Source organism: Dissoconium aciculare, assembly GCF_010015565.1.
Source record: "Dissoconium aciculare CBS 342.82 unplaced genomic scaffold K489scaffold_10, whole genome shotgun sequence".
In the NCBI taxonomy this organism is placed as follows: domain Eukaryota; kingdom Fungi; phylum Ascomycota; class Dothideomycetes; order Mycosphaerellales; family Dissoconiaceae; genus Dissoconium; species Dissoconium aciculare.
The window spans coordinates 231,578-256,915 of NW_022984960.1; the positions used below are offsets into that span (position 1 = coordinate 231,578).

The window sequence follows — 25,338 nt, forward strand, 5'->3', positions numbered from 1 at the left end:
GAATGTGTATGATGTGATACGAGAATTAAGGTCGATTGAAGCATTTTCATCGAAGAGCGAGCCTTGTGGAAAGAGTTGAGCAGTATGATCCGCAATAGAAATACTGGAGGGGTGGGGCCAGAGAGGCAGAAAAGACTTCAAACGAAGGCGCGCAGATCTTGATTTCAAGAACCTGGAGATGAGAAACCGAGTATCAGATCTTTTGTTTCATTTTCCTTGGAGGGGATCTCATCCAAAATGGAGAATCGCTATAGCTATGTCATTTGGGTGATTACCCAATGCCCTTCATCTATGAGAACCTCTTCTGCTTCGTTTGAGAGCAAGAAGAAAAACAAATCAAGAAAACTCGTTCCCATGGTATCGATTGGTCCTGTCTCGAATCATATGCCGTTGTTCCCATTAGACGCCTTCCATACCCATGCCGCGCCATGCTATGCCCATGCTACGCTCATAATTGCGTGAACCTCCATGATGACTTTCCCAAAAGCACCTGCAGTTTCTCCCACCTCTCGTTTCGCTCGTGCGCCTCGTGAAAATGCAAATGATGCTAAAAGTGCGACGATTAATAAGAGAAGAGCTTCCGAAGCCCTTCCCATGCGTTCTCCATGTGGAGTTGATCAGCTGCAGCCGATCCTGTAGCGTGAATTCCAGCGACCGTCATGATGCATCTCGCAAATTTCTTTGCGTGCCTTTCGATGACGTCTTCCTTTGGAATGTGGGTGGTTGACCTGGGACAGTCGCCATCTCAATGGTTCTTGTTTCAGCTGAGGGATATTCAAGTAACCACGTGCTCGTGAGATGGAGATGGTCGCGGTCTGATAAGTCTACGCATTCCGATTCATGAGAATTTCTTCTCACTTGGTAGTGTGCAGACTCGAACGTCTGCTTAATTCCTGATTCATTAGGCGTCGGATTGGATTCGAACTCCAGAGTCGCGAAGCCGACTGATGATGGCCTCATAAGATCAAAATTGTGCGTTCAGAATTTGTTAAAGATGCAAGGTGAATAATTTCATGCCTCATTCTATCCCTTCCTTTCGTGACTTTGCAAATTCGAAATCCGATGTTATCGAAGAAGTGGACGAAAGCACCGAAGCCAGTGTCTCCCCGTCCCATTGATCTTCGCCAAGAGGAGATCGCTGGTCGAAGGAGAAGCCGCGCGAGGTGGAGAACGAGGAGGTAGAGCCGATGGTCCAGCCGTCGCAGTCTCCCTTGGTCGCAAGCTCGTAGTCGTCAGAAACGAAGTCATGCGGAAACCCATAAGCGTACGCTTCGCGCGGCTCGCCGTACTCAACAAAGTCGTAGTCCCAGCGGAAGAGCTTGCCGACTTGCACACGAGGCAAGAACGAGCCCTTGGCGACGAAATATGCCACAGCCGCGAGAAGGCTGCCTCCGACGAGATCGACGGCGTAGTGGTGCGATAGATACATGGTGGCGTACCACATCCAGAGCACGTAAAAGACGAACAGCGGTCGTAGTCGTGGGAACGTGTTGGCCATGAACAATGCCTCGATGGTGGCGTTAGCGGCGTGCAGGGACGGGAATGCGCCGAATACAAGCGGTGACGCAGTGAAAGTCGAGGTATAGAGGTCGATGCCAAATAATTTGTCTACGGCAGCAAGACCAGCTGGAGACCCGGGGATAGAGTAGTTGGCAGGAGCGAGACCATACATGTTCTCATACCAAGGCGCAGCGCACGGGAACAGAATCTGGATGATGACACCAGCCATATTCATATAGCCGAATGACCTAGCAAAGACGGGTGTCGTTCCAGGCGGGCCTAAGATAAACATGACTCCAGAGCAGACGAACGGCGCTCCGAAATGCGTGATGCCGTATGGGATCCATGCCAACACGTCTAGGATCGGGCTTTTGTGCGCAGCCAGGAGGTTGCTGAGGTTTGCACCGAAGAGGATGTTCTCCAATGCCGGCAGCACTCGCACCCAAATCCCAGGCCGATATTCACTCGGTGTGAACTGTGAAGCGTAGAACAATATCAACCAACCAGCAATGGGAAGGAATGGTAGAAAGAATTGTCGGGTTATGGGAATGGCCAAGCTCGTCATCAATAGCGTCGCCACCATCGCCTTGACGAATAGCCCGGGTGTCTTAATCATGCAGAAGCTGAAGATGCCCACAATCGCCAGGAACAAATATTGCGCATCGTAGTAGCTCCATTTGTGTGTCCGTAACGATTTCAATGTCCTAGCCGGGTTGAAGGATGTTTCTATTGAAGCGATTGATGAGGTGGGTGTTTGTCTCGATCGAATCTTAGAGCGTGTAATTCGTAATCGTCGCCGTACGCTGCGTGGTAATGAAGACCATGAGGGTCGTGGTAGGCTGAAGGATTTCGGTGACGTGCTCTCGCTAGTCGCAGCGAATGGGTTTATTGCGATCATTGTTGCGCACGTGCGCGTCGACTAGGTCGACCGAAGCGTAATTTGATCTGTGATGGACCGAGAGTGTGTGATGGTGAGAGAGGAGGATGGTGGAGGTGTTGGCGAGAGTAATATACGGCTGCGCAGGTCGAGACGATGATTCTGCGCAGTGTTGAAGTCGTAGTGGCGATGTGCAGGTGTAATAAACAGTGTAGAGAGCGATTGCGAGGAGCGTTGTCACGCGAGCAGATGTTCGGCTCGGCAGGGACGTTGATGGGGAAAGTCTGCGTGCGTCAATGTCAGGGAAGAGAGGGCTTGCGCTGAACACTACGTCAGAGTGGTGTTATAGCGGCCTTTCGAAAGTTCTGCCTTCCGACTTGGCAAAAGAATGACTTTAATGACAGTTCGCTGGCGTCGAACTCCCCGGTTGGCGCGTGCCAGAAATGTGCCCAGGGTGATGATGTATGTAAGTGTCACCGTCTGCAGATAACCTGGACAGTGCTTGGCTGAACGTTGGGTGAGTTATGTACGGTATGTATAAGACGGGACAATCGGAGCTTAAGAGAAGCCCGCGCGGGAATTCGGAGGTAGCGATGGGTAGGTATATATGTATATGTGCAAAACGCAGGTGGGTCCTTTTGACTTTTTTGTAGTGTCCGTTCACGAGAAGGAGGACGAGATGATGATGACGAGGGAGGGAAGGCGGACCGGTGCTCCAGTCCGGAGGATTGAAACGAAACGATGAAGCAGAGCAAAGTTGTGCAGTGGATATGTAATGTTCGGACAAGCGAAAGGTGAAGAAAGTTTGTCCGACCGAGACACACACCACACCATGTCACACACACCACACCCTCCCACTCACCCACAGACACGCGCGTGGACACACGCACACCCTAGGCGCATACGCACGACAGAACCTTGCAGTCCTACAGGTCTACAGTACAACCATAATAATGATGGACAATGGCGTGGCCCGTGTGGAGTATGAAGTGGTGGAGGAGGAGGACGAGAAGGAGGGAAAGGTGAAACTTTGGACTCGAGAACCGAAGCGGAACGATCGGCAACAAGTGGGAATTTCAACAGCACCTGCAGGTTGTGAAGGGGCTTGTCTACGCCAGTGGCTTGCAAGGGCGCCATGCGCATTTGCCTCGACACAGGACATGTAGTCCCTGTGTAAAACCTGCTGGATGTCTAATCTGACCCAGATCATGGGGATCACGATAGAGTGGGATTCGATCTTCGCAGATATCACATCAGTGGTGAGATTGCACACATCCGTGAGGTGTGTGCAGATGATTGAAGTGGTCATTAGAATTGGTGTCGTGCATTATTTCATGAATGATGACGACGATTTGTTTCCCGACCGGGAGCGGATAGATAAGCTAAACAGCCCGATGCCGAGCGACGAGCATTCGTTTTCTGCCCAGGTGGTCATCATAATAATCGTAATTTTCGACTCCACCTGGACACCGGGGCACTTGGGCGGCTTTTTCGCTTTAGCAGCGCAATAAATTCCTGTTCGGCGCCGAGGATAAGCCGGACCGTTGACACTCCACTCCCCCAGGAAAAACCGATGCCCACCTTGTGACGCACGATGATGCTTCATTTTCCGCCGACGGTTTCTGAAGGTCCTTGACGATGAGAATAATGATTGGGACCAGCATCATGGCGGCGACACCCATTGCAGATGCGCTCGCTACCGTGCCATCATCTGTCTGTGCAGTGTTCCATCGTGGGCAGCGATTTACGATGACTCGCGCATGGGACAATATGCGCCTACGTACATCCCATCCAGTACCCGTCTCCCGCCGATAAATCTCTGACGCCCGCCGATGGGTTATCGCATCCTCATGATCCGCACGAAGCCGGCGATTAGGAGTTCCGCCGAAGACGCACCATCTCCCTCCTTGCTGATTCATGATTATCTTTGAACACCTTACCGCCGATGACAATTACTGTCAGCAGGCTGGAAATGCTCGGCTTGCTGAAGATTCCGCACTTTGCCAGGTTCTCCTCTCCAACCCCGCTCACGTTAAATGCCTAACTAATAAGCGACGAGATAGATCATCGTCCAGTCTCTAGGGCTGTCGCCAGGCGGGCAGTAGTCTTGTTGCCCTACTCTCGCTACTGCCACCAGTCGCGCGCCGTCTTTCAGTACTGCTGTAGATCTAGCCATCCACAATTACATTTTGCCTAGGCATGATTTTTTGAAGCTGATGATGGAAAGCGATATGGTGAGCAGGACATATTCCGATGGATCTGAACGATATCCATGGGTGTGTTCCTGCCCGTTACACGATCGCGCCATATGCAGCTGCCAGAATCGCCGGTCCTGTCACACTGCCACACACGCACACGGACACACACACGCACACATCTGCGCGCGCACAACCGATACTGGTCCTCGTCGAGATCATCTGTGCCCAATTTCTTCTCACTACATGCTCATACGATGTGATGAATGCAACTCTTGATGAAATTGATGCAGTCGCGGATGCCTGTCGGCAGAACTCCGATTCATCCTCCATCTCTCTGTCCGCCTGCCTCTTTCGAGCCGCGCGTACGGGCGCTTCGAGAAATTCGTGGGCGCTGGAATGGTGGCGTTCACATGAGCGATGGTGGCTTGTGAAGTTGCGCGTCCCCTATCGCATCCCGGAGAGCATCCAATTGTGTGTAGTTCGGTAGAAACGCTGTAAGGACTCGACGCGTATGCGAGCGCCTGAAGTCCGCCAGTCATGACAAAGGTGTCTCGCACGCGTACCTCGTCGTCATCATTCGGGGGATTTTCAGACCTGTCCCTTGGTTCACGTTATCATTGACAGATCTACGTCTTGACGCCTTCTAGAGATAAGGCTTTCAGCTGATGAGAGAGCTGAAGTAATACCGGAACGAGAGGTTAGAGCAATATTATTGCAATGGTGAACCTGACATGACCCTCCTCCCCCACGTCGGCGACCGCTTCCGGGTTTAGAGAGGCAATTCAACCAACTACCTACTGCAGTAAAAACTCAGTACAGATCTTCATCAGGTAAAGATACCATAATGGGAGGGACAGTAGTGGCTAGCAGACACTGCATACGGCATGTCTGTCCTACAGCGCTCGTGCCTACTACTGTGTCAATCAATCCTTCCCAACGAAGTGCACTGGCGCGCGCGCGAGCGTCAATGTTCCGAAGGATGTCAACATTCACATCTCAAGCATGCTTCAATAAGCGGTTCTGACTACTTCGCGATGCTATATACAGTATGACGACACAACACAAAAATGCGCTCTGTGATCCGTGTCTGCTGTCCATTGCATACTGCGGCGATCATCATTACCTATTGTGAAAAATGCTGGCTCAACGGTCAACCGCTCGGCGGCCTTTTTACCTTCGTGGGGAAAGCTGGGGAATTCTGACAGTGCGGGGGGCGGTGACAGCAGCACGAGCAGCAGCCAAACAGCCGATCTACCCTCTTTGCCTGTCTCATCCCTGCAAGCCGACCTATTCCGGAATGCGCTTCTGAGACACCGCTGTCTAGCACCCTCCCGCGACCGAAAGGATGAGACTTCCGAGGCGTCGCCACGAGACAAACGTGTCGACCAAAACCATGACGGAAAGCCTGCTCTCGAGTCATTTCCTGCTGCTGTGAAGGCAACTCCGATGATCCAGCTCCTCCCGGTCAGCGAAGAAGGACTTGTTTCAGACACTTTCCAACCCAAATGCCCTGCCGCTGCTGTCTGTTCTCGACTGTCCTCCGTCGTCACTTGTCGCGCCTTGCTGAAGCACGTGTGTATGTATACCTTGTACAATACAACCACGACAGTACGCTTTTGGTAACACAATCCATAAACTTTGCTGCTACACTGTATCAGAAATGCCCTCTACACACACACACCCCAAAATTTCGAGAAAGGGTGTGTGCCTCGGTGAAAGTTGAAAACATGTGGTAAAATATGTGGTAGCGAGAAAGCGAAGACGATATCCACCTTCCGTATTCACCATCAGCGTGCTGTCGATCCTGCAAAAGCCACAGTATCCGAGGGAATTTTTTTAGAGCTGCAAGGGACAGCAAACATGAGCGGGAAGATAGGCCCCCAAAACGTCGTTCAGTCCTGCTTTCCCGGTGATGATCAGGTACAGTCCAATTCTCCCCTCTTCTCCGCCTAGACGCTACGGTTTCACTTGCATATTTTTAAAGTCGAGCATGTCGATACTTTCTCGAAGCGGACTTTGATCGACGCAAGGATCTGCACTGATGACATACCGACCTGGCTGTCCTGGTTCTGACTTGTACATGTGGCACTTTCATCCTCGGACTTCACTACCTACTCACGATACTGTATTGAACTACTCGTCGATCGATGCACAGTGGTTGGCTGCTTTGACAGCTTTGTGGGTACCTGAATGATCGACTGTGCAGCTCGGATACCTAGGTACAGTACTCCTGCTGCTACACTTTCACGACTGCCATCTACCTTCCCTCCTTCCGACCAATGTGCCATGGCCATATTCACGATTTAACGTTTCCACACTCCATCGTCCATCTCTTAGTGACAATGAGTCATCATCGCCATTATCATCATCATCAGATTCTGCTCGGTGAAGCTTCGGAAAAGAAAAGCCTACTGTGCTGTATTTAGGATCAGCCGAGAGGAGGAACGCCAAGCCCTGCTGTCGATCATTCTGTCCTGCACGAGCACAAGTGGGATTCGTGAAACGCCTGAGATGGTCTTTCCGACGTGCCCACACACGCACATCCTCCTCTGGCTCCCGATGACAGCGTGGCGCCTACCGCACATGCTGTTCGAGTCCACCCGACGAACACGAACAATGGAGAGAGGGAGAGTGCAACAGCGTTGACGGACGTGCTTTATCACACGCACTCAGTCCCAGACGATTTCGTATTGTGAACCATCAGCTACACAATGCCCATCACTTCTCAAGATTTCGTCGTCCCCCGTCCCCGAGAATCATGTACTTTCAGTTCCCGTGTCAGATGAACTGTACAACGTGAGATGATTGTACCGTATATGTTAAATTTGGTCACCTTGATTGTCTAAGCGAGGAAGAGAGCGAATTTGCGCTGTCGATCAATCAAGGGAAAAACTTGTTCTTCGGATGAAACCGTGAACGTGGAGGGCGGGAAACATATCCTACACTGGATGTGTGGGACACGCATGTTTAGGAAGCCTTTTTGGTGTGCGTGTGCTTCTCGCTCGTGCATGTTCCTATCTCTACGACAGGTAAGCATGCTTGGCAGAGCAACCACGCTTGCTCTTCACCTTCTATTTGCATCTCCAGTCGGAATGTTCTGACTACGCGGTGAGATCGATGTGAGATGAACGAATATTGATATCATACACATCACCATGATCTCTCATCTGAAATCTGTGAAGGCGGGAAGTCCTACCGTAAAAGTGGAGTGAAGAGAGGGCTCTTTTTCCATTGGATTTCCATTGTCAATCGGAGAGAGGGCTCTTTTTCCCTCACCTCTCCGGAAGAAAGGCGCTTGCAGTGTATATATGCATGCATATGTCTACATAGTACAGTAGTGGGAAGAAGAACCACGCATCCAACCACTTAATTTTCTCTATATGGCGCCGAGTGACATTCCCTTGCGGCGATCATCTTTTTCCGGGCAGGGAGTAGTATGTTGAAGTTTCGGGCAGCAAAATGGTGGAGGATGTTGTGGGACGATAGATGCATGCTTGCAAATTTCCTCGCTTATCATATGTCCCAGCGCCACCAGTGGCGGGAGACGAGGATGGGGGACAGGAGCTTCACTCCACGTCGTTTTGTTGAGAACTCGCTGTCTCTGTCTGTCGTTTGTGATAACATGCTGCCAATCTCACCCACCGGTCCGAGGACGGGCTAGGAGATCAAAGCAGCCTTGCTAGCACATACCACCAGCAGTGGCAATCAATAATAGTGGTATGCACCTCACCATTCTCAATCGCTCCCCTTCTCAACCGCATGTCCCGTAAACTGCCGCATTCGTTTGCATTTTCGTGATGGCGAACGTGATCATCGTCCACTCCTGGGGTGACTTGATTGCAGTGTGGATGAGGTGAGGCATATTTCTTCACCGAATACATCCTCCTCGGTTATCTTTGCTCGCTTCTGTTCTTGACTCTGTCTCTGTCTCTCTTGTCTTCGCTCCGTGTCTGCCTTGGCGTATGTGGATAGACGCTCTTCTCCGATTCCTGCTGCACTTCGTTCCATGCTGGTCCGTTGGCATGGCATCGACCACAATCAATCGATTGGGCTGTATCCTCGAGCAACATCGTCCAGAGAGTTGTAAGCGGGCGCGCAGGAGAGGATGGCCCACTGTTGCTGCTGGCCTTCCGGTCGGCTCTCCGATATTGAAAATGGAGGTATTTCTCTCCTTGGAAACTTCTTTCAAAACAGTAAAATCGGATCCATTCATCATTAGGTGCTCTTGTTCTCGTAAGGCGGGACGTGAGCGGAAAAAATAAAACCGAAAATCTTCCTTCCTTGGAAAGCGCTCCGAGATCCCAAAGGAGTTCCCACCGCGTACAGGGGAATTTGATGATAGTAGATATTTGACGGAAAAGAAAGGCCATCGTCCTGAATACCGCCCCCTGTGAAGGGCCCGACGGCAGCCAGAAAGCTGAACTTGTTTCCCATCCTTCTACCCATGATCCTCCTAGAAACCTTCCCAAATGCAAGAAACTAATAAAAATCCGAGTAAAACGCCAGCGGCCACCTATTGGTCCGCTCTCGTATGTCTATCACTTCATCCCTTGAGTTGCCTGCCGTTATCATCGTATGCATGGAACATTTCCCAAATATTATTACATTTGCTCGCTCACCCACAACGTGTGCCCAGTCGTTAATTCTTGTGACACGTTTCGCGGTCGTTCGTCGTCAACATATCGGAGACTCATAAGCGCATAGAAGTAAGCGGATTGTCGTATGCGGTCGTTACTCTTCATTCATCGTACAAATGCGTCAGCTCGCCAAGATCGCAAACAGGCAAAAGATTGCAATTCCATATCATTTCTTCATAATCCCGCGAGGAAGGCTTGAATCTGCTCCTCGGTGGTGGGATCCGGGAAGCCCGGGTCGTCGAAGGGATTGCCAAAGGCGTCATCGACCCGGTCGTTGAAGATGCTTACGGAGGCGGGATTGTACTTGGCGTTCAGAGCCGCGCTCGGATGCCGGAAGATCTTGTCATTAATGGTATCGATGTCTGATGAGTTGTAGGTGCTTGATCCGCTATTGGAGTCTCCTGGTGGTGAGAAAGGATCTTCACCTGCGGCAGGGTACGAGTCAAGGAGCGCGGTTGCGCTGCCGAAGAGGTCAGCACTGATCTCGCAGCCGATTGAAGATCCAAAGTCGGTGGGGCCAGTCAAGGCTACCGACGACAGAAAATTCGTAAATTGCGCAGGTTCTTCATTGTGAGCTTGGGTGGCGGGGCCGGTGGACGAACTACCAAAGAAGTCTTCAGGTTTGGCGTTGTCTTCGATTGAACCCGTCATGACTGCATGTGCAGGTGAATGTTTTGATACGCATTCATTGTGGTTGAGAGGGCTGCTGGAGTTATCAAAGGAGGAATCCATGGGGTCTGATTGATTGTGCGGGCTCGACATGTCATGAAAGGCAGTTGGCATAAAGTTGCTGGCTTTGGAGACGGTGTGCATGGAGATTGTAGGCGGTGATGACGGTGGGGTGTCGAGCCATACTTGAGACGCGGCCACGATCCCTGTCACTGCGCCGTCGATATCGAAGAAGTTCACGGCGTCCATAGGCTCAGATTCTTGTGGAGGAGTATCTGGCATGCTGTTGTCGCTTGTCGAGGAGCTGGAGCAGGCAGAAGCACCAAACATTGCGCTGTGAATGTGTTGATCGGCTACGGCATTGGCCTTGTCCATGGCACGCGCCATTGCGGCTTTGTGTGCTCTGGTCTCCATGTCGGGACGATTCGGCTTCTTCAGTTTATCGCCCAATTCTCCAGATCGATCCTTCTTTGGCCGGCCGCGCTTCGGCTTCTCTTCTTCTGTCTTCTCAAAGCCAGGAAGGACACCTTTGCACATGTCTCGTTGGCGATGACGGGTGAGCGCATCCTGGCGAGCAAAGCTCTTACCACATGGGCAGATAGCGGGTCTTTCGTTGGTGTGAGTCAGGGCGTGGCGTTTTAGGTCGTGAAGACGAGTGAATCGCTTCTCGCAGGGGTTGCATTTCCACTTGCGGTCGTCGAGATGATTCTGCACATGTGACCTCGCATTCTCTTTTCTGTTGATCTGCGGGTGTGCACACCCATCCCATTTGCAAATGTAGTATTTGACGTCTCCGTGTGGCGATTCGAGCCAAGCATCGAGATCTGACTCCTTGGTCCCGGTCTCAATGTATGTAGCATCAATGCCCATCTGGTCGAGCGTGGCCTGTTCCTGGCACAGACCACCAATGATGAAATTGGGATCGTTGAAGTTTTGTGCGCCGGCTGTCGCGAGTAACAATGCGTCGGCCGGTTGGCCGATCATAGCTAAATGGTCCTCCTCGTAGACAGTAGGCATGGACGATGCGTGTTGATATGGTGGTGACGACGGATCGGCTATTGAGGATGAATATGCCGATGCTTCATAAGTCTGGTCTTCTCCAAAGTCGAAAGAACTTCCTGAGTAGGCCGAGGCATGATGTACGAACGAGCCCTTGTTTGCAGCCTGCATCAGCGAAGCGTTATCGACCTGGAAGCTCTGACTCCGTCCATGTTTAGCACGCGACAATGGCGGACTCGGCCAGCCTTGCGCTTTGATATGTTGCGGGGTATTGGGAACTGTCTGTGCTTGATTGGCGTTGACAGAGGTGATGTTCTGTCCGCACGCTGTCTGCGCTTGCGTCATATACATTTGAGGCGGAATTTCATGCCCGGGGGTGAAGGCGTTCGGGACGAATGGTCCTTGCATGTTGTGAACTTGTGGTGAGGGTCCTCCAAAGGTTTCGTTGTACCACGACATGTGACTTTGAAGGTTTTGCATGGCCATTGCATGATCAGCAGCCACAACAGAAGCAGCTGGACTGAACATGCCATTGACCTGCTGTTGGAGATGTGATTGAAAGTCTGGCGCATGCATTTGTTGTCGTGTAGGATGTGATTGGTGGAGTTGGGGTTGGCTGTAGCCCGGCTGGTGGAGGCTGTGCTCCTGCGTTTCTTGCTTAGTGTAATGCTGTAGGTCCAGGTGATGGCCTGGGTTAGTGTCGATTGGTGTCCTTGCTGTTAGTGATTGGTCGTTGGTTTCCTGTGTGCGGAGTGGTCGGAACCCAGCGGCCGGGCCATGGTGAGCAGCACTCAAACTCTGATCGAGGCTGAGACCACGGCGATGGCCGGCGCGGGGTGGTAGATTCCTCCGGTGGTTAGTGGGTAGCGGTGTTGCAAGGATGGGAACTTCGAGCGATTGTTGCCGACGATGTTGTTGACGTCGCTTTTGAATGCTCGAAGTGCTATTAGTTGACAGCATTGTCGATGTGTGGCAAGAGGAGTCCGGATGGTAGGTCGTCGTAGTCCGAAGACACAAGCTCGCAAGTGAATCGATTAAGATTCCCTGTCGCTTGGCTTCTCAGGTCCGGTACTGTTCACATGGTCAGGCAAGCGTACACAGCTTAAGCTCAAACGAGTACGAACCTCACGCAGTGCAAGCCGAAGCCGCCGGGCGGTTGAATTCTGAAAAGTCTTCCCCCTCAGGTGTGAACTTCACTTATCACACTGAGGAGGATTGAAGCGGCCTTCTTTGGCCGCGACAAGTAGTATGAGGGAAGCGTTTGTCTGGTGAAGTGAGCTGCTTTAAGTCTGTGCGCTTCTTGCAGATGCAGAATTATGTGAGTCTTTTGACAGGAGATTTTTTCGTAAGAATATTGAAGTCGCGATGGGCTGGATACTATATGGTGCACCAACGTAGGTGTTGGGCATGAGGTCAGCAGTGACAAGTCAACACTCATCGCCCGGACAACGCGCACTTTCGCGCGGCATCGTGCCGCACGCACGCCCGCTGAACGGCAAATTGTGCAGGGTTTGGACCTGGCTTAGTGAGATCGACGCTAGCCAATCGATTGCGCGCATAGCCCGGCTTTGCCGCTTGATGACTTGAATTGCCGGCTGGCCCCATGATGGCCCAGTCTTGCGGCTGATCGAACATTTCGCTGCGTCGAGCAACAGAGAACAACGGCGGCCGTTGCGCACTTCTCACTCATCATCGTTCGTCATACATCGAGACTCCATGGTGACGGAGAATTGTGACCGTTGACAACGACTGCGATCAATCAAATTCCCCGTGGCGACAAATCGTCTCATATTTTGTCGTCCAGGCGAGCTTCTCAGGTGATGGATCGAACATATTGATGACTTTGATGGAGCACTTGATGGTATGAGGATAAGTCAGGTGTGTGGGTCGTTTCTAGTCAGATGAAGACACCCGATGACAGTGCGCCAGAGAGAGATCCTTCACCAACTATGACGGATTAGTCATCGCCACCATCTTTACGGAGGGCGGGGCGGTCCGGCGCCAAGACTTCTCTCCCACCTGTATCAAATCTTCGGACTCCTCGCGTGGTGAATTTCTCGTCTCCCCATCCGCACAACAGTTGAGGAAGGCAGTGACATTGTCATTGCTGAGACACAATGCAGATCTTTGTCAAGACCCGTGAGTCGCAAATTGCACCTCGAAGTTAACAAGCTCGTTCTAACGTCTCGCCAACAGTCACGGGTAAGACTATCACCCTTGAGGTGGAGTCATCCGACACTATCGACAATGTCAAGTCAAAGATTCAGGGTAAGATCGCATCGAGCACACCAACAACTTTCCTGTGCCGATCTCTGACATCCTGCTAGACAAGGAGGGAATCCCACCGGACCAACAACGTCTGATCTTCGCCGGCAAGCAACTCGAGGACGGCCGCACTCTTTCGGACTACAACATCCAGAAGGAGAGCACCCTCCACTTGGTCCTTCGTCTGCGTGGTGGTGGTAAGAAACGCAAGAAGAAGGTCTACACCACCCCCAAGAAGATCAAGCACAAGCGCAAGAAGACCAAATTGGCCGTGCTCAAGTACTACAAGGTCGACGGTGACGGAAAGATCGAGCGTCTGAGGAGAGAGTGCCCCGCTGATCAGGTAAGCTGCGGTTCATTATGGACACTTGACGATTTTGATTTGACGAAATTTTGCAGTGTGGTGCTGGTATCTTCATGGCTGCTATGCACAACCGTCAATACTGTGGTAAATGCCACCTCACCTACATCTTCGACGACCCGAAGTAAGGGAGCGGTAGCACACCACAACGAATGTAGCTCAGATAGACATGATCAAATATCATCCGACGTTACGACCTTCACATGATATGCAATCTGTGTACGTGCTACCTATGCGTGTTGCGGTTCTTTTTGCGCACCTTTGTGTCAGTAGTGTTGTAGTTACGAGTGTTGCAGAAATGTTCGTGGTGTTTGGTTAGCACCTAGGTAGACATTGTGTCGCTGCCACTGTGGAAAACACGTCAATTCGGTGAGGAAAATGTGATGCATCTCTTGATTTCATTTGGATTGTCATTATACATTATACGATGGTTTCCAGCTTCCTTGCATATCCGAGAGTGTTCTCAATAACCACATCGCTGTTGCTCATAACATCCTTCTCGGCAGCCAGAGCCTCCTCTTCCTGTTCCGGGAAGTATATTCTTCCATCCTTAGCAGCCCAACCGCGTGACTGTGCAAACTGAATGACAGCGCCCTCGGATTCCAGAAATAGCAGGTTCTTTGCATTCGAAATGGGCAGGGAAGGATAGGCTCGTTCGGAACATGATGCGATCTCTGAGCGAATAGTGTTGACAAGTACCTGGGATCCCCATATTAGCTCTGTCCAGATATTGCTGTCAAAGAATCTCACATACCTCGGAGAAGACTGCAAACTCTTCACTCGGAACTCGCTCACGCTTGGTCTCCCCCCAAACCTTATCATAGCTTCCTTCCATAAGAGCCTGCTCCAGCCGTACAGGATATTGGATGAAGTCTCCGCGGCTGGCTTGCTCCTTGCCGTCTGCTTCTAGACCCTCCAGAACAGTATGGAAACCTGCATAATCGCCCTGACTGAGCAACAGAAGAAGGTATAGCCCTGTCACTTTGCTTTGGTTGCTCTTCTCTTTCCGACCCGAGACGGACAACGCATAGAAAGGTTGTAATTGCTGGTAGTATCGGGTGAATGCGTCAGTATCCTTCAGCCTGATGCTAATGAGAGCGCCTTGCTCGAGAACTAGAACGGCAAGCTGGAGATGCTGGGGTGTCGATTCATCTGTTGGAACCAGGGCGCCGAGTTTCAGAAGACCCAGCTTGGCTCGTGAAAGTAGATGTGGTGCTTGACTGAGCTGATTTGCCTTCAGCGATTCGAGCTGACTGATGATGTTCTTGACCTCGGATTCGGCCATTGTGTTGTCGGATTCTCTGAGAGTTCACGTTACGGTGTAAGGGTCGATGGTGTCCGACTGTGGAGAGTGTTGACGCAGCTACAGTAATTGAGTGACCTCAAAGGTCCACGGGTGGCAGTCGTCGCTCCCACCACCAGCGCACGCGAGCGGCGTTCTGATGACGCCCAGCGGCCCGCGCCGGTGGCTAGCTTTCAAGGGCGCTTGTGCCCAAATTTGGGCCTAGATGATTGAGAGTACGTATGACCTGTGTCAAGAGCTCAACATTGGTCTTCGAAGTCTGACAATTTAATTTCCCACTCCATGATTGGGATGAAGACTTGCTGGACTTAATTATGCCAGAAAGGTACGACGATTGGGGAAACCCAATCAGAGCTAGCAATCATGAGCCCATCGAGTACAGTTTCCGGGGGCTGGCAAAGCCACTCGCTCGTACATTTCGAGAATATCGTGCTATGATACTATGGGCGATCGTTGCATTGGGTCTGTACCTCTTCTGGGGCTCAGGAGAGCCTCGAGCTCCTCCTATTGATTGGAAGCAATTCGCATATGTTCAGTATGACAAGTTGTATTCGAGAAAAACCCCGTGATACTAATTCCACAACAGATACGCCACCGACGATCATAATATGTGCAACTGTGAGTGGAATATGATGTACCAATCGACATGGACTTTGGCACTGATTTGAATAGCTTTCATGGTCTTTGAAGCACTACATCGACTCGGAAGCAAGGCTGAACGTGTCCTTATGTACCCTGAGGAATGGAATCGTGCATCATCTGACGAGCGCAACGTCCAACTTCTGCACATCGCTGAGAGAAGCTACAAGGTCAAGCTGAAGCCGGTAAGACTGATCAATGATTCTGGCAGGGCAAAGCCAGGATCTCTCAACTTTCCAAGCTCTTGGGACACTACCATCAACAAATTGCGCGCCTTCGAGCTGGATGAGTACGATCGCGTGCTCCACATTGATAGTGGCGTCACCTTACGACAGCACCTGGACGAGTTGTTCACGTTGCCAAAGGTTCAGATGGCCATGCCGCGAGCCTATTGGCACGATGCCCCTCCAGGCCAACAACAGCTCACAAGTCGGATCATGCTACTGGAACCTAACCAGGCCGAGTTCAAAAACTTCGTGGATATTCTCAACAGCTGGAAGCTCAATCCCGATTTCAAACTTCGCCGTCATTACGACATGCAGCTCGTCAACCACCGTTTCGGAGGATCTGCCATGGTTCTTCCTCACCGCCCATACATCCTCTCGACTTCAGAGTTCCGCAGGGAGAACCATGATGCGTATCTAGGCGTACATTATGGCCCACAGGGTCACCTTCCCGCGCGCATGAAGTGGGATGCAGTTAGAGCAGTGGAAGAGGCTAAGCTGATCTACTTTGACGATGAACCTCTTCCAAAGCCCTGGATCATGTGGCCGTTGGACGGCCTTGCAGAGATTCAGCCGAGCTGTGGCGGCAGTCATTTGACTTGCCCGGAGAGAAAGGTGTGGAAGGAACTATATGATGATTTTCGGAAGCGGAGAAGAAGCCTTTGCAGCATCCTGAGCGCTCCTGCGCCGATCTGGAGACAAATCCAGAACAAGACTGAAACTCCATACTATGTGAACTGAGAGCAGCCCATCACAAGTGTGTGTGCATGCTGTAAGATAGATTACATCAATATTTGTTCCACAAATGAGAAAGGTTCCGCCGCGAGCGAGTTGACCTGTGTTGAACACTTCTCATCTACAAGTGCAGAGCCGCCATGACGATAACACGGTTGGGGGATTTTGACGAATGCAGTGTGGACAGTTGATCCTGGACTTCACGCCCGGACACATACGACCTGGTTCCAAAGTCCTTGTGGTGGCAACCAACTCTTGCTGAAAGAAGTTGGTGTAAGTCGACTCTTAGAAATACGAAAATTATTGTCGTCGTACATGGCAACATTCTCAAAAGAGCCAAGTATTCACAGTATCTTCACTCGCAAATGGGTGCCTTGCCTCGTCAATCTTTGTTGGAACGTACAGAAGGAAGTCGCTGCCAAAACTGAACCCTAGGGCAAATCTCCAAGATCACGTGATAAGAAATTTTGCCAAGACTCATCCGCACACCCACAGCCGCTAGTCGCACGATACCACTCACGATACTCTTGTTGCGATAGATTTCGAGATCTTGAACAGCGACAAGACATTTCGCGACAACATCATTCAAAATGCCTACCAGACTCACCAAGACCCGCAAGCAGTATGTCTATCCTTCTGTGCATTCAACCCGCGCTCATTCCGCCTTTATGCTTTCGCAATACGGGAATTGTCGCACGCGAAAATCAGAATCAGTTTATTGAACATAATCTAACACTTCATTTGCAGCCGTGGTCACGTCTCGGCCGGTCACGGTCGTGTCGGAAAGCACCGCAAGCATCCCGGTGGTCGTGGTATGGCCGGTGGTCAGCACCACCACCGAACCAACTTGGACAAATACCATCCTGGTTACTTCGGAAAGGTCGGTATGCGACACTTCCACAAGCTCCAGAACCACTACTGGAAGCCTGTCATCAACCTCGACAAGGTAAGCAGTATTGGTACAATGTTCCTGGCACACCAACGCCCTAACAAATCCTCGCAGCTTTGGTCCCTCGTTCCCCTCGAGCAGCGCGAGAAATACCTCGCCGGTCAATCTAAGGACACCGCACCTGTCCTCGACCTCCTCGCCCTCGGCTACAGCAAAGTTCTCGGCAAGGGCCGGATTCCCGAGATCCCCCTGATCGTTCGTGCCCGATACGTCAGCAAGGACGCCGAGCGCAAGATCAAGGAGGCCGGCGGTGTCGTTCAGCTCGTCGCATAAAAGTGCGCGGGATACAAAATTTGTTTCGAGGGATTTTGCATCAGTGGAGTTCATGCCCATACTGGCGGGCCGGCGTTTCTCTACACAACGACTACGACGGGCCACACGAAAAGAGCTTGTCGATGGTGATGGTGATACCACAAAACTCCTCAGCGTGGTAGCTGAGAGATGTCTTGCGCCGTCGTATATAGACAAATGCAAGCATCTCTGAACCAACCTTCTGACATCCCTCGAGGATGAGCTGCTGCACATTTCTGCCGACCTACGGCTCTTGCCTGTGACCATGCCCGTGTTCCTCTTCGTGTCGATATTGTCCGGCAGCCTTCGTCAAGTGATTCTCGTGAATACCCTGCTTTCGACAATCGATGTTGTCACCGTCTCCCGACAGCATTAAATCGCTGTCGACGTGTAAAATCTGTGCTAAACTCGGTATGTTAAATGGACAGGTAAGTAGTATTCCTACAGTGCATCAACGGAATAACAGCATAGATAGTTTTCAGAGAAACGGTCGTCCTACAAATTCAACATTCCACTCTCTATTTTGCTGCGTGACAGGTGAGCTTTCACCATGAATGTGTCGTGGGAGAGATGTTCTTAAAAATTTGATGAGAGGCGGGTTTCACAGCTGCGTGCAAGCGCCTCACATCGTCAACGTCCACCGTAGCGCACGTCGACATCATTCGCGGACGAAACCTGGATCGCTCATGGCCTGAAAACAATGTTGAAGTTTGCATTTGCGACGAAGAACACGCTGTACACTGTTCATGACAACAAGCAAATATGTCACGCACATTGGCCCTATGCGATCATCCATTGTTGCGTTACGTCGTTGGTGGCTTAGCACCGATGATCGGCAGTCAGCAGTAGCACAGAGGTCCTTCAACCAAGCGCTTTCCGGTACATCAGCATGATTCTGTTGGTCCGATCGCGTGATGCTCGGAAAGGTAAACTGTGCCACACGGCCCGGGCGGAGACGGAAAATCTGCGTCATAATCAAGGCGGTGTTGATCAATGTAGAGATCTGCAGGTGATGAAAAGGTCCTCCCATGGACGATTATAAGAAAGGACATTCATCTTCGCGGTGAATTCTCTGGAGCACCAGCAATCCCAAACAAGAGCCAAGCAAAACCATGGCGGGCTCAATCCAAGCGATCAAGACTTACCACGTCGTCAACGCCGGCACCTTCACCACCCGCAATGTCGAACTCCATCACGCAAACATGCCCTTCCTCTGGGCGCAGCAGGACACCTGGAAAATGGGCGTGCCCAAGATTCGTTTCCGCACGCAATCGCCCACGGGTCCCGTGATCGCAGGAGCGAAACTCCCGGTCTTCGCGCGCGGTGTCGACGTCGTGCTCGGCGACCCGGAGGATAAATCTCTCACTTGGACGGCTGTGGAGCCCGATAATTCGTTCACGCTCTCCTCGTACAGTTTTCGGGGATACGGGAGTGGGCATCTATATACTTGGAAGCGGACGCATAATCACGGTGAGTGACGATAAAAAGCTCGAGGATTGAACAAAAGGCGGGATTCCCTTCCTGGCTTTTGCGAGCATGCTCTGTTTGTATAGGCAACACGCTGATTTCGGAATCGACTTGCAGCTTTTGGATCGAGTCGCTTGAGTGGGAGTGACTTTAAACTCGTTGATCCGTCGAATGGCGACAAGGTCCTTGCGGTATATATCAAAGACAGCTTCATGGGAGGCCCGAATCTTGGACACATCGACTACTTTGTCGAGCTGGGTCAAGATCTCGAATTGCAGACTATCGCATCGATTTTGGGTATCGAGGAGAGGTTACGGCGCAGACGTAGAGGTAACGCAGCGGCAGGAGGAGGAGGAGCAGCCGCTGCCTGTTGATTCGGGAAATCGCCAGCGAATCTATCAAGCTTTATGATACCCAAATGCGAAACCAAACAATCAATATGGTAGCACGCATGCGATACATTTGTGCATGGAAGTGGTGAGAGGACGAATGCCCAAAGATGGAAGCTCAATTAGGGAGCTGCCGAATGTCGAATCAATTGACAAGTCACTGTCCATGTTATAGTCAGATTTCATGATCTCTACCAAAAATGAAGAATCGAGCGAGTGCATGAAGAAGGTCAGAACCCTCCCAAGCTGGGAACGAACAAGCGTCGCCAGCCTGAGGATTCAATGAAGAAAGGAGGAGGCTGAAACGAAGATGCTTGAAGAGCGCAGTGTCATGAAAATCCATATCCCCAGAGTTCCTCCAGTTTCAACGCCGGCGGCACCCATACAAAGAAAGATAGAAGCAAATGCTGACCGAACAAAATCCATATTGTTACCATCGCGTCCCTCTTGCTTTAGAAACCGCTGAATGCCAAAGAAAATATGTAAAAGAGAGAAATTGACGCCTCGCCCATAACGCCGTGAATCATGCTGTGCTTCGCTTCGCCACTCAAGGTCCGTGGCCAGTTCATCATCTGGAAAATCGCCTCGCAAGCGCTTGCTTCATGCGTTAAGATCTACGATGAATTCCCAACCTCCTGATTGAGTGTTAGCAGTTTGCATGAATCTAAGCAGTGTACCCATTTCCAGAGAATAGGTTGTTGAAGCACTCACCTTCCTTGAGAGTCTTCGCGGTGTCATCGAGAAGAATGATCCGGCGACGATTACAGTATGATGTCTTGTCCATCATCTGACCCTTCAGCCCAGCAAGGGCGTCTGTAGGCTTCTCAAACATCTCACTGAGATTCTCTACGGCCATCTCAAGATCCTTCTGATTGTCCTCGAAGATGATTGTCTGATTGTTGCGGGCGAGGTAGTACGCGAAAGCATAAGTCCACTTGAGCGTTGATCGGCACTGTTGTAGTGCATGTGAAGCATTCTCGAGGAATTGCACCTCGATCCACGAAAGACCAGATGTGTTTTGCAGCATTTGCATTTTCTTCTCCGTCTTGTGATAGATGTCTTTGTCGAGTTTAGCGGACTGTTCGTGGTTGGCGTATCGATTGTAGTAGTGTAGGTAACGCTCGAGAGACTGGCGACTCTTAGCCTGGGCGTCACGAGCATCGGCACCGGACTTCTCCTCAAAGCGATTGCAGTTGTACCAAGCGGTGCCGTGCTCTGACCAAACACCCATGCACATCCAGCAGAACTCATTGCGGCACTTGCGACACGTCATGTGATTACAGCCTCCATTTTTCTCGATGGTAGAATTGCACTTGGGACATTCCTTGGTATTGGCCGAGATCCAGTTCGCTGTCTCGCTGTCATCGGCACATTTCTTGAGCCACTTTTTAACCAGCGAGCACGGGCAAGGTTGGTGATCGGTAAGCGTGCAGCCGAAGCAGAAGCTGTGCTTGCACTCGCACTGCACGGTCGGAACGATGCGCGGCAGGTCGCGTGGCTTGACACCACATTCGACGGCGTAAACACATTCGGGTGCCGGGCACCACTTGAGATTCTCCTTATCGTCCACGTATGTACGCATCAGCAGTTCTTTATACCGATCCGTTAAGTCCGAAGTGACGAGCAGATCAAGGCTTTTGGAGTCGACAATCTTGTTACAACCATCGCCAGGGCACTTGATCCTGGCGGCTTCACCTTCATCCCGAATCTTCTGAGACAAGTACTGTCGATAGCAGTCCACGCAGAAACGATGCCCACACTTCATGGCGAATGACTCAAGACCGGGCTCATCTTCTGTGCAAATCTCGCAAACGAAACCGGGTATCGTCTGGACCCGGGGTGGGTCTCTGATGATGTCCTGTCCTAGGCCTGCTTTTTCTAATACCTCCTCTGGGTTGGATAAGTACTGCTCGACCAGGCGCTCTTTCTTCCATCGGCCGTATCGTAATAGTATTGCCGTGGATTCCTGTGGCTGCTCGAGCAGAGTTGCGACCTGAGCGATCTGTGCATCCTGTTCGCGCTGAATATCCTGTGGGCTGTAAATTTTAAAGTCCACCTCGAAAGCCTTCTTTTTCGGTTTCAAGTCCTTCTCTTGTGTGTCAAATGCTCCATGGTCGTCGAAGGCATCATCGAGATCAACATCGGAGTCTGACGTACATGGTCAGCATTCGCACGGCACGTAACGCCAGTCGTGTCCCATCGGGACTCACCTCCAGCTCCAAAATCGACACTGCTATTGTCCTCGTCGATCTCTAGTGCATCGCTCGAGGCGATGCTGTTGAAGTCGTCGTCGGAGTCCATGGGCTTATCGGAGACGAGGGTGAGTGGAGTTGCTGGGAGGACGGCGTCGTCTAGCGAATGGTCCGGATGCGAGGGTTTGAGGGATTTAAGGGGAGGATGCAAGGTATCCTGTGATTCACGACGTGCCGATGTGGCAGAGGCGGTGTTGTCGAGCTTCCGCTTTTTGCTAGAAGGAGGCGTGATGACTGTTGCGGCGGCTGCCTCGCCCGATGACGAAGCAAGCCGACCGGGCGTTGAGATGTGTGAGTCGGCGGGCAGTGGCCGTGGCCGTGGCGGGTCAAGACTTTGACTGTAACGATGACGGAGCGAGTGGTTGGAAACGATTGAGGAGTCAGAGAGGGAAGAGTCACCCTAAGTATTGTATATGAACGTCCGTGATGTGTATGTGACGGGGTTTGAGGCACGGGCGGTTTGTCGGTGTCAGTATGTGCAGTGTGCAGTGTGAATGTGTGGATCGACAGTCATCAACCATCACTGTCCGGCGCAATACAGCAGGCACACTACAATCCACTACTTTCTCCCCAGGGTTTCCCTTTTGCCTACCTAGGTATCCAGCAGCGGTCGGGACAGTACCGCACAGGACAGTCCACGGAAAGTAGCAGTGATCTGAGGCGATGCCGCTGCTGCGGGACGGGAATAGGTGCCCAGGTGCAGGTGGGCTGGAAATGGCGTGTGAACGCACGGGCGGTTTGGAATGACGAGCAGGCATCCGCTGACATAACCCGGAACCGCCGTCCGAGGGTCCGACCGATGACTGGCTGCTGCCTGAGGATCTGATGTCAAGAGGGACCTGACACACACCAGGCACGACTTCACCAGGTTCCAAAGTTATTACGGTATTATTATGAGCGAAACAATCGGGTGGGAATACAGGACGAATTCGGCATGTCCATCCTCAGGTCTTCGTTGATGAGCATTGTGATAAGTCGGTTCAGATCATGAGAGATATGTTGATCAACGACCGTATTTACAATCGAAGCGTCTAGTCCATCAACGTTTCCAAAATACCTAGGTACCAACCGGGTGTGGCGCACAGCGTCAACTCAATCGTCCGACTCCATCACCTGGGTCTGGCACGACGATGCTGTCATTCGCGCAAGCTGTCATCACATGCCCTCGCGCACGCGTACCATGGGTGTGGAACAACGGAGAAGTGTGGCATTGCTCGAACGAGGTCGACCACGTGACCCCAAACATCGGTTGAATCCAACCAAAGGTTACATACCTGAAACATTTTTATTCGTCGTCCTCATCGTCATCGTCATCTTCGTCTTCGTCTTCATCGTCATCATCGTCCTCATCATCGTCATCGTCCACGAGCACATCAACCAATTGCTTCGTCTCCTTGCGGACCCTCTCCAGCTCTTCACTTGCAGAGCTCCGAGGGTCGTTCCACCACGCCTCGAATCCCTCCGCCTCGACGAGATCATTTGTAGCTAGTTCGTTCGACGCGAAAAGCAGAACCTTCTCTCCGGAAGGCCGGTGCACCAGATCCGTCTGCAGGAAGAGTAGAAACTCCGCTTGCTCGTCTTCCTCCTTGACATTGGCTTTGATAAGCAGCTGGTATGTCGGGATGACCTGGCCGACCGCGTCCTTCGGGCTAGCTGGTTTATCTCCTTCCATAAGATTGGCGATCCGCTTGGCAAATGCCACAGCCAGTGCACGTCGGACTTGTTTGCCTTCAGCGTTACTGCTGAGGGTCAAGGCGCGTAGTTCCAATTGAATCGTGTCGGGATCTTCCGTCTTCTGCAAAGCATCGAACACACTCGCCACGGCTTCGTGATGGAAGTCCGAAGCGCGATTTCGCGCATCATCGCCGTCTTCGTCGGATGCAGCGGAAGCGAAACTATCGCTTCGCTGTCCGCGCTCGGCAGCGTGGCCCTCGTAATCGTCGTCCTCGTCCTCATCCTCCGATGAAAAGGTCGAGACGGCGTCGTCATCGATGATATTGAAGTTAAGATCTTCAACACTACGCAGGAGCGCTTCGAAGAGCTCTTCTTCATCTTCATCGATCGCCATGTGATGTCCTTCGCCGCCCTGACCAACGACCTTCGGGTCTGATGGGGCTTTGGTGATTTCATCGCCTTCGTAGCCTCGTTTCCTCTTGAGGGTTGTGATTCGTTTATTGCTTGTGACGTTTGTGCCGTCTGCAATACGCACACCGTACGAGATGAGAGCCCCTGGCTCAATTGTACATTTCTTCCCGATGATAGCATCGTTAGCTATAATCGCAGTGTTGATGATAGTGTCATCGCCGATTTGTGCATCGTCCCAGATATAGGCTCCGTTCAGGACAACTCGATTGCCAATGACGCACCGTCTACCAATGACGCTGTTTGTAACAGTAGTGTTCTCACCGATTGAACTTGCTTTACCGAGAACAGAGCTTCGTTCGATCTGGCACGATCTGGCGAGAACCACATTGTCCTCTTTGTATACATTGCGCCTGCCGAGTTGAAATGACTGATCTGCGACAAGATTGGTATCAGGACATAGCGGGTACGCCCATCTTGAAATGATGTCTTTACTGATAGCATCATAAGCTTGTAAGCCATGGACTCGTGCAGCATATCCCTCAGTAGCAATATGCGTGTGGATCGTGAGCTGGAAGGTTTCAAAGTCCTTCAGGACGCCATGTAGAAAGCCTCGGCGGGGCAGTTGCCAGTCGAAATTGTCCGTGTACTGTGCGAGGACTTCCGGTGTGCAGATGTCGATGCCGCAATCAATCAAATCCTCGCGGATCTCCAATTCAACATGATCTCTCAATGCTTCGCTCGGGATATCGAGTGTTGCGCTGGCACCGGGTCGGACCTGTTCGTAATGTACGCAACGATTGATTAGAGGGTCGACAACAAACACAGGCCGGATAGTCTGGGACTTGGTGCGATGGTAGTCGCCGGCTTCGCGGAGCACCATGGTCATGATCGATTTCTTGTCCTTTTCCACTCGAGCACGGTGGGCCGCAAGTGCAGCCTCAAGCGAGACATTGGCCACGACATCACCATACACACAGATAAAGTCGCCGACGATCAGCTCCTTCTGATTGAGGTCACGCATGCAGTCTCCGATACTGCGTGAGCTGGAGCGGATCACTTCCAGTGAGAAGGGCGCCGTGTCGGAAACCCATTTGGAACCTTTGAGGTATTCTTCGACCTGATCGGTGAAATTACCGCAGTAAAGGTAAACTTCTTCTACACCCGCGCTCGCCAGGAATTCGCATGTATACTCGAGCAGTGGCGTATTCGCAAGTGGGAGTAGACAACGTGGTCGCTCGAGCGTGAAGGGGTTGAATCTGGTCTCGAAGGAATCGGCAAAGATGACAGCCTGCAGAGGTTCTTCTCGTTTCTCCTCGCCCGCTTTGTTGTCCTTGCCACCACCTTTCTTGCCCTTTGGAGGCATCTTGGGTTTATTCGACAATTCAAGTCTCGATGTTCCGTATTCAGGTGATTACAGAAACCTTGTTCTTTGATTTATAAAAGCTGTACCACTATGTGCAACGTTCATAACCCTGGAAATTCGTGTCGCAAAAATGTG

At 51.5% G+C, this 25,338-nt stretch overlaps 11 protein-coding genes across 11 annotated transcripts; 4 read left to right on the forward strand and 7 right to left on the reverse strand.

Annotated features, from left to right (window-relative positions):
• Positions 1 to 1,018: 1,018 nt before the first annotated feature.
• Positions 1,019 to 2,398, reverse strand: K489DRAFT_389982 (PAP2-domain-containing protein; the record flags this gene model as incomplete). Its single annotated transcript, XM_033606562.1, has 2 exons — positions 1,019 to 2,303; positions 2,358 to 2,398. The coding sequence occupies 2 exons, from the start codon at positions 2,396 to 2,398 to the stop codon at positions 1,019 to 1,021; spliced, it is 1,326 nt and encodes a 441-aa protein (XP_033457563.1).
• A 1,368-nt stretch (positions 2,399 to 3,766) lies between these two features.
• Positions 3,767 to 4,384, reverse strand: K489DRAFT_35231 (uncharacterized protein). Its single transcript, XM_033602468.1, has 2 exons — positions 3,959 to 4,384; positions 3,767 to 3,892 (listed from the first exon to the last, which is right to left on the reverse strand). Exons 1-2 carry the CDS (start codon positions 4,294 to 4,296, stop codon positions 3,874 to 3,876), a joined length of 357 nt encoding a protein of 118 aa, XP_033457564.1. The 5' UTR covers positions 4,297 to 4,384; the 3' UTR covers positions 3,767 to 3,873.
• Positions 4,385 to 8,350: 3,966 nt separating this feature from the next.
• K489DRAFT_35280 (uncharacterized protein) lies at positions 8,351 to 9,165 on the reverse strand. The gene has a single exon (XM_033602476.1). The coding sequence runs from the start codon at positions 8,943 to 8,945 to the stop codon at positions 8,466 to 8,468; it is 480 nt and encodes a 159-aa protein (XP_033457565.1). The 5' UTR covers positions 8,946 to 9,165; the 3' UTR covers positions 8,351 to 8,465.
• A 1,265-nt stretch (positions 9,166 to 10,430) lies between these two features.
• On the reverse strand, positions 10,431 to 10,655 carry K489DRAFT_303859 (uncharacterized protein; the record flags this gene model as incomplete). The annotated part of the gene is made up of 1 exon (XM_033600493.1): positions 10,431 to 10,655. A coding segment is annotated over one exon (225 nt), but the record flags the coding sequence as incomplete, so codon positions are not given.
• Positions 10,656 to 12,530: 1,875 nt separating this feature from the next.
• K489DRAFT_382464 (ubiquitin-domain-containing protein) lies at positions 12,531 to 13,671 on the forward strand. Its single transcript, XM_033605377.1, has 4 exons — positions 12,531 to 13,019; positions 13,077 to 13,148; positions 13,208 to 13,488; positions 13,545 to 13,671. Exons 1-4 carry the CDS (start codon positions 12,998 to 13,000, stop codon positions 13,632 to 13,634), a joined length of 465 nt encoding a protein of 154 aa, XP_033457567.1. The 5' UTR covers positions 12,531 to 12,997; the 3' UTR covers positions 13,635 to 13,671.
• Positions 13,672 to 13,926: 255 nt separating this feature from the next.
• On the reverse strand, positions 13,927 to 14,894 carry K489DRAFT_360813 (uncharacterized protein; the record flags this gene model as incomplete). The annotated part of the gene is made up of 2 exons (XM_033602625.1): positions 14,261 to 14,894; positions 13,927 to 14,205 (listed from the first exon to the last, which is right to left on the reverse strand). Exons 1-2 carry the CDS (start codon positions 14,789 to 14,791, stop codon positions 13,927 to 13,929), a joined length of 810 nt encoding a protein of 269 aa, XP_033457568.1. The 5' UTR covers positions 14,792 to 14,894.
• Positions 14,895 to 15,046: 152 nt separating this feature from the next.
• On the forward strand, positions 15,047 to 16,577 carry K489DRAFT_382465 (glycosyltransferase family 8 protein). The gene is made up of 3 exons (XM_033605378.1): positions 15,047 to 15,344; positions 15,396 to 15,427; positions 15,482 to 16,577. Exons 1-3 carry the CDS (start codon positions 15,124 to 15,126, stop codon positions 16,411 to 16,413), a joined length of 1,185 nt encoding a protein of 394 aa, XP_033457569.1. The 5' UTR covers positions 15,047 to 15,123; the 3' UTR covers positions 16,414 to 16,577.
• A 420-nt stretch (positions 16,578 to 16,997) lies between these two features.
• On the forward strand, positions 16,998 to 17,629 carry K489DRAFT_372318 (uncharacterized protein; the record flags this gene model as incomplete). Its single annotated transcript, XM_033603324.1, has 3 exons — positions 16,998 to 17,029; positions 17,155 to 17,353; positions 17,411 to 17,629. 3 exons carry the CDS (start codon positions 16,998 to 17,000, stop codon positions 17,627 to 17,629), a joined length of 450 nt encoding a protein of 149 aa, XP_033457570.1.
• Positions 17,630 to 18,759: 1,130 nt separating this feature from the next.
• On the forward strand, positions 18,760 to 19,488 carry K489DRAFT_411781 (uncharacterized protein; the record flags this gene model as incomplete). Its single annotated transcript, XM_033607849.1, has 2 exons — positions 18,760 to 19,117; positions 19,232 to 19,488. The coding sequence occupies 2 exons, from the start codon at positions 18,760 to 18,762 to the stop codon at positions 19,486 to 19,488; spliced, it is 615 nt and encodes a 204-aa protein (XP_033457571.1).
• Positions 19,489 to 20,167: 679 nt separating this feature from the next.
• On the reverse strand, positions 20,168 to 22,721 carry K489DRAFT_372320 (uncharacterized protein; the record flags this gene model as incomplete). The annotated part of the gene is made up of 4 exons (XM_033603325.1): positions 20,168 to 21,651; positions 21,714 to 22,155; positions 22,487 to 22,614; positions 22,676 to 22,721. 4 exons carry the CDS (start codon positions 22,719 to 22,721, stop codon positions 20,168 to 20,170), a joined length of 2,100 nt encoding a protein of 699 aa, XP_033457572.1.
• On the reverse strand, positions 22,652 to 25,293 carry K489DRAFT_382469 (nucleotide-diphospho-sugar transferase). Its single transcript, XM_033605379.1, has one exon. The coding sequence runs from the start codon at positions 25,201 to 25,203 to the stop codon at positions 23,041 to 23,043; it is 2,163 nt and encodes a 720-aa protein (XP_033457573.1). The 5' UTR covers positions 25,204 to 25,293; the 3' UTR covers positions 22,652 to 23,040.
• Positions 25,294 to 25,338: the final 45 nt, after the last annotated feature.

Bases quoted from the DNA above. Each gene is read 5' to 3' on its own strand.
- K489DRAFT_35231 (XM_033602468.1), bottom strand. From the start codon at position 4,296: ATGAATCAGCAAGGAGGGAGATGGTGCGTCTTCGGCGGAACTCCTAAT.
- K489DRAFT_35280 (XM_033602476.1), bottom strand. From the start codon at position 8,945: ATGGCCTTTCTTTTCCGTCAAATATCTACTATCATCAAATTCCCCTGT.
- K489DRAFT_382464 (XM_033605377.1), top strand. From the start codon at position 12,998: ATGCAGATCTTTGTCAAGACCC. The intron at 13,020-13,076 runs GTGAGTCGCAAA...TCTCGCCAACAG, and splicing joins GCAGATCTTTGTCAAGACCC to TCACGGGTAAGACTATCACC. The intron at 13,149-13,207 runs GTAAGATCGCAT...ACATCCTGCTAG, and splicing joins TGTCAAGTCAAAGATTCAGG to ACAAGGAGGGAATCCCACCG.
- K489DRAFT_382465 (XM_033605378.1), top strand. From the start codon at position 15,124: ATGCCAGAAAGGTACGACGATTGGGGAAACCCAATCAGAGCTAGCAAT. The intron at 15,345-15,395 runs GTATGACAAGTT...ATTCCACAACAG, and splicing joins AAGCAATTCGCATATGTTCA to ATACGCCACCGACGATCATA. The intron at 15,428-15,481 runs GTGAGTGGAATA...TGATTTGAATAG, and splicing joins CGATCATAATATGTGCAACT to CTTTCATGGTCTTTGAAGCA.
- K489DRAFT_382469 (XM_033605379.1), bottom strand. From the start codon at position 25,203: ATGCCTCCAAAGGGCAAGAAAGGTGGTGGCAAGGACAACAAAGCGGGC.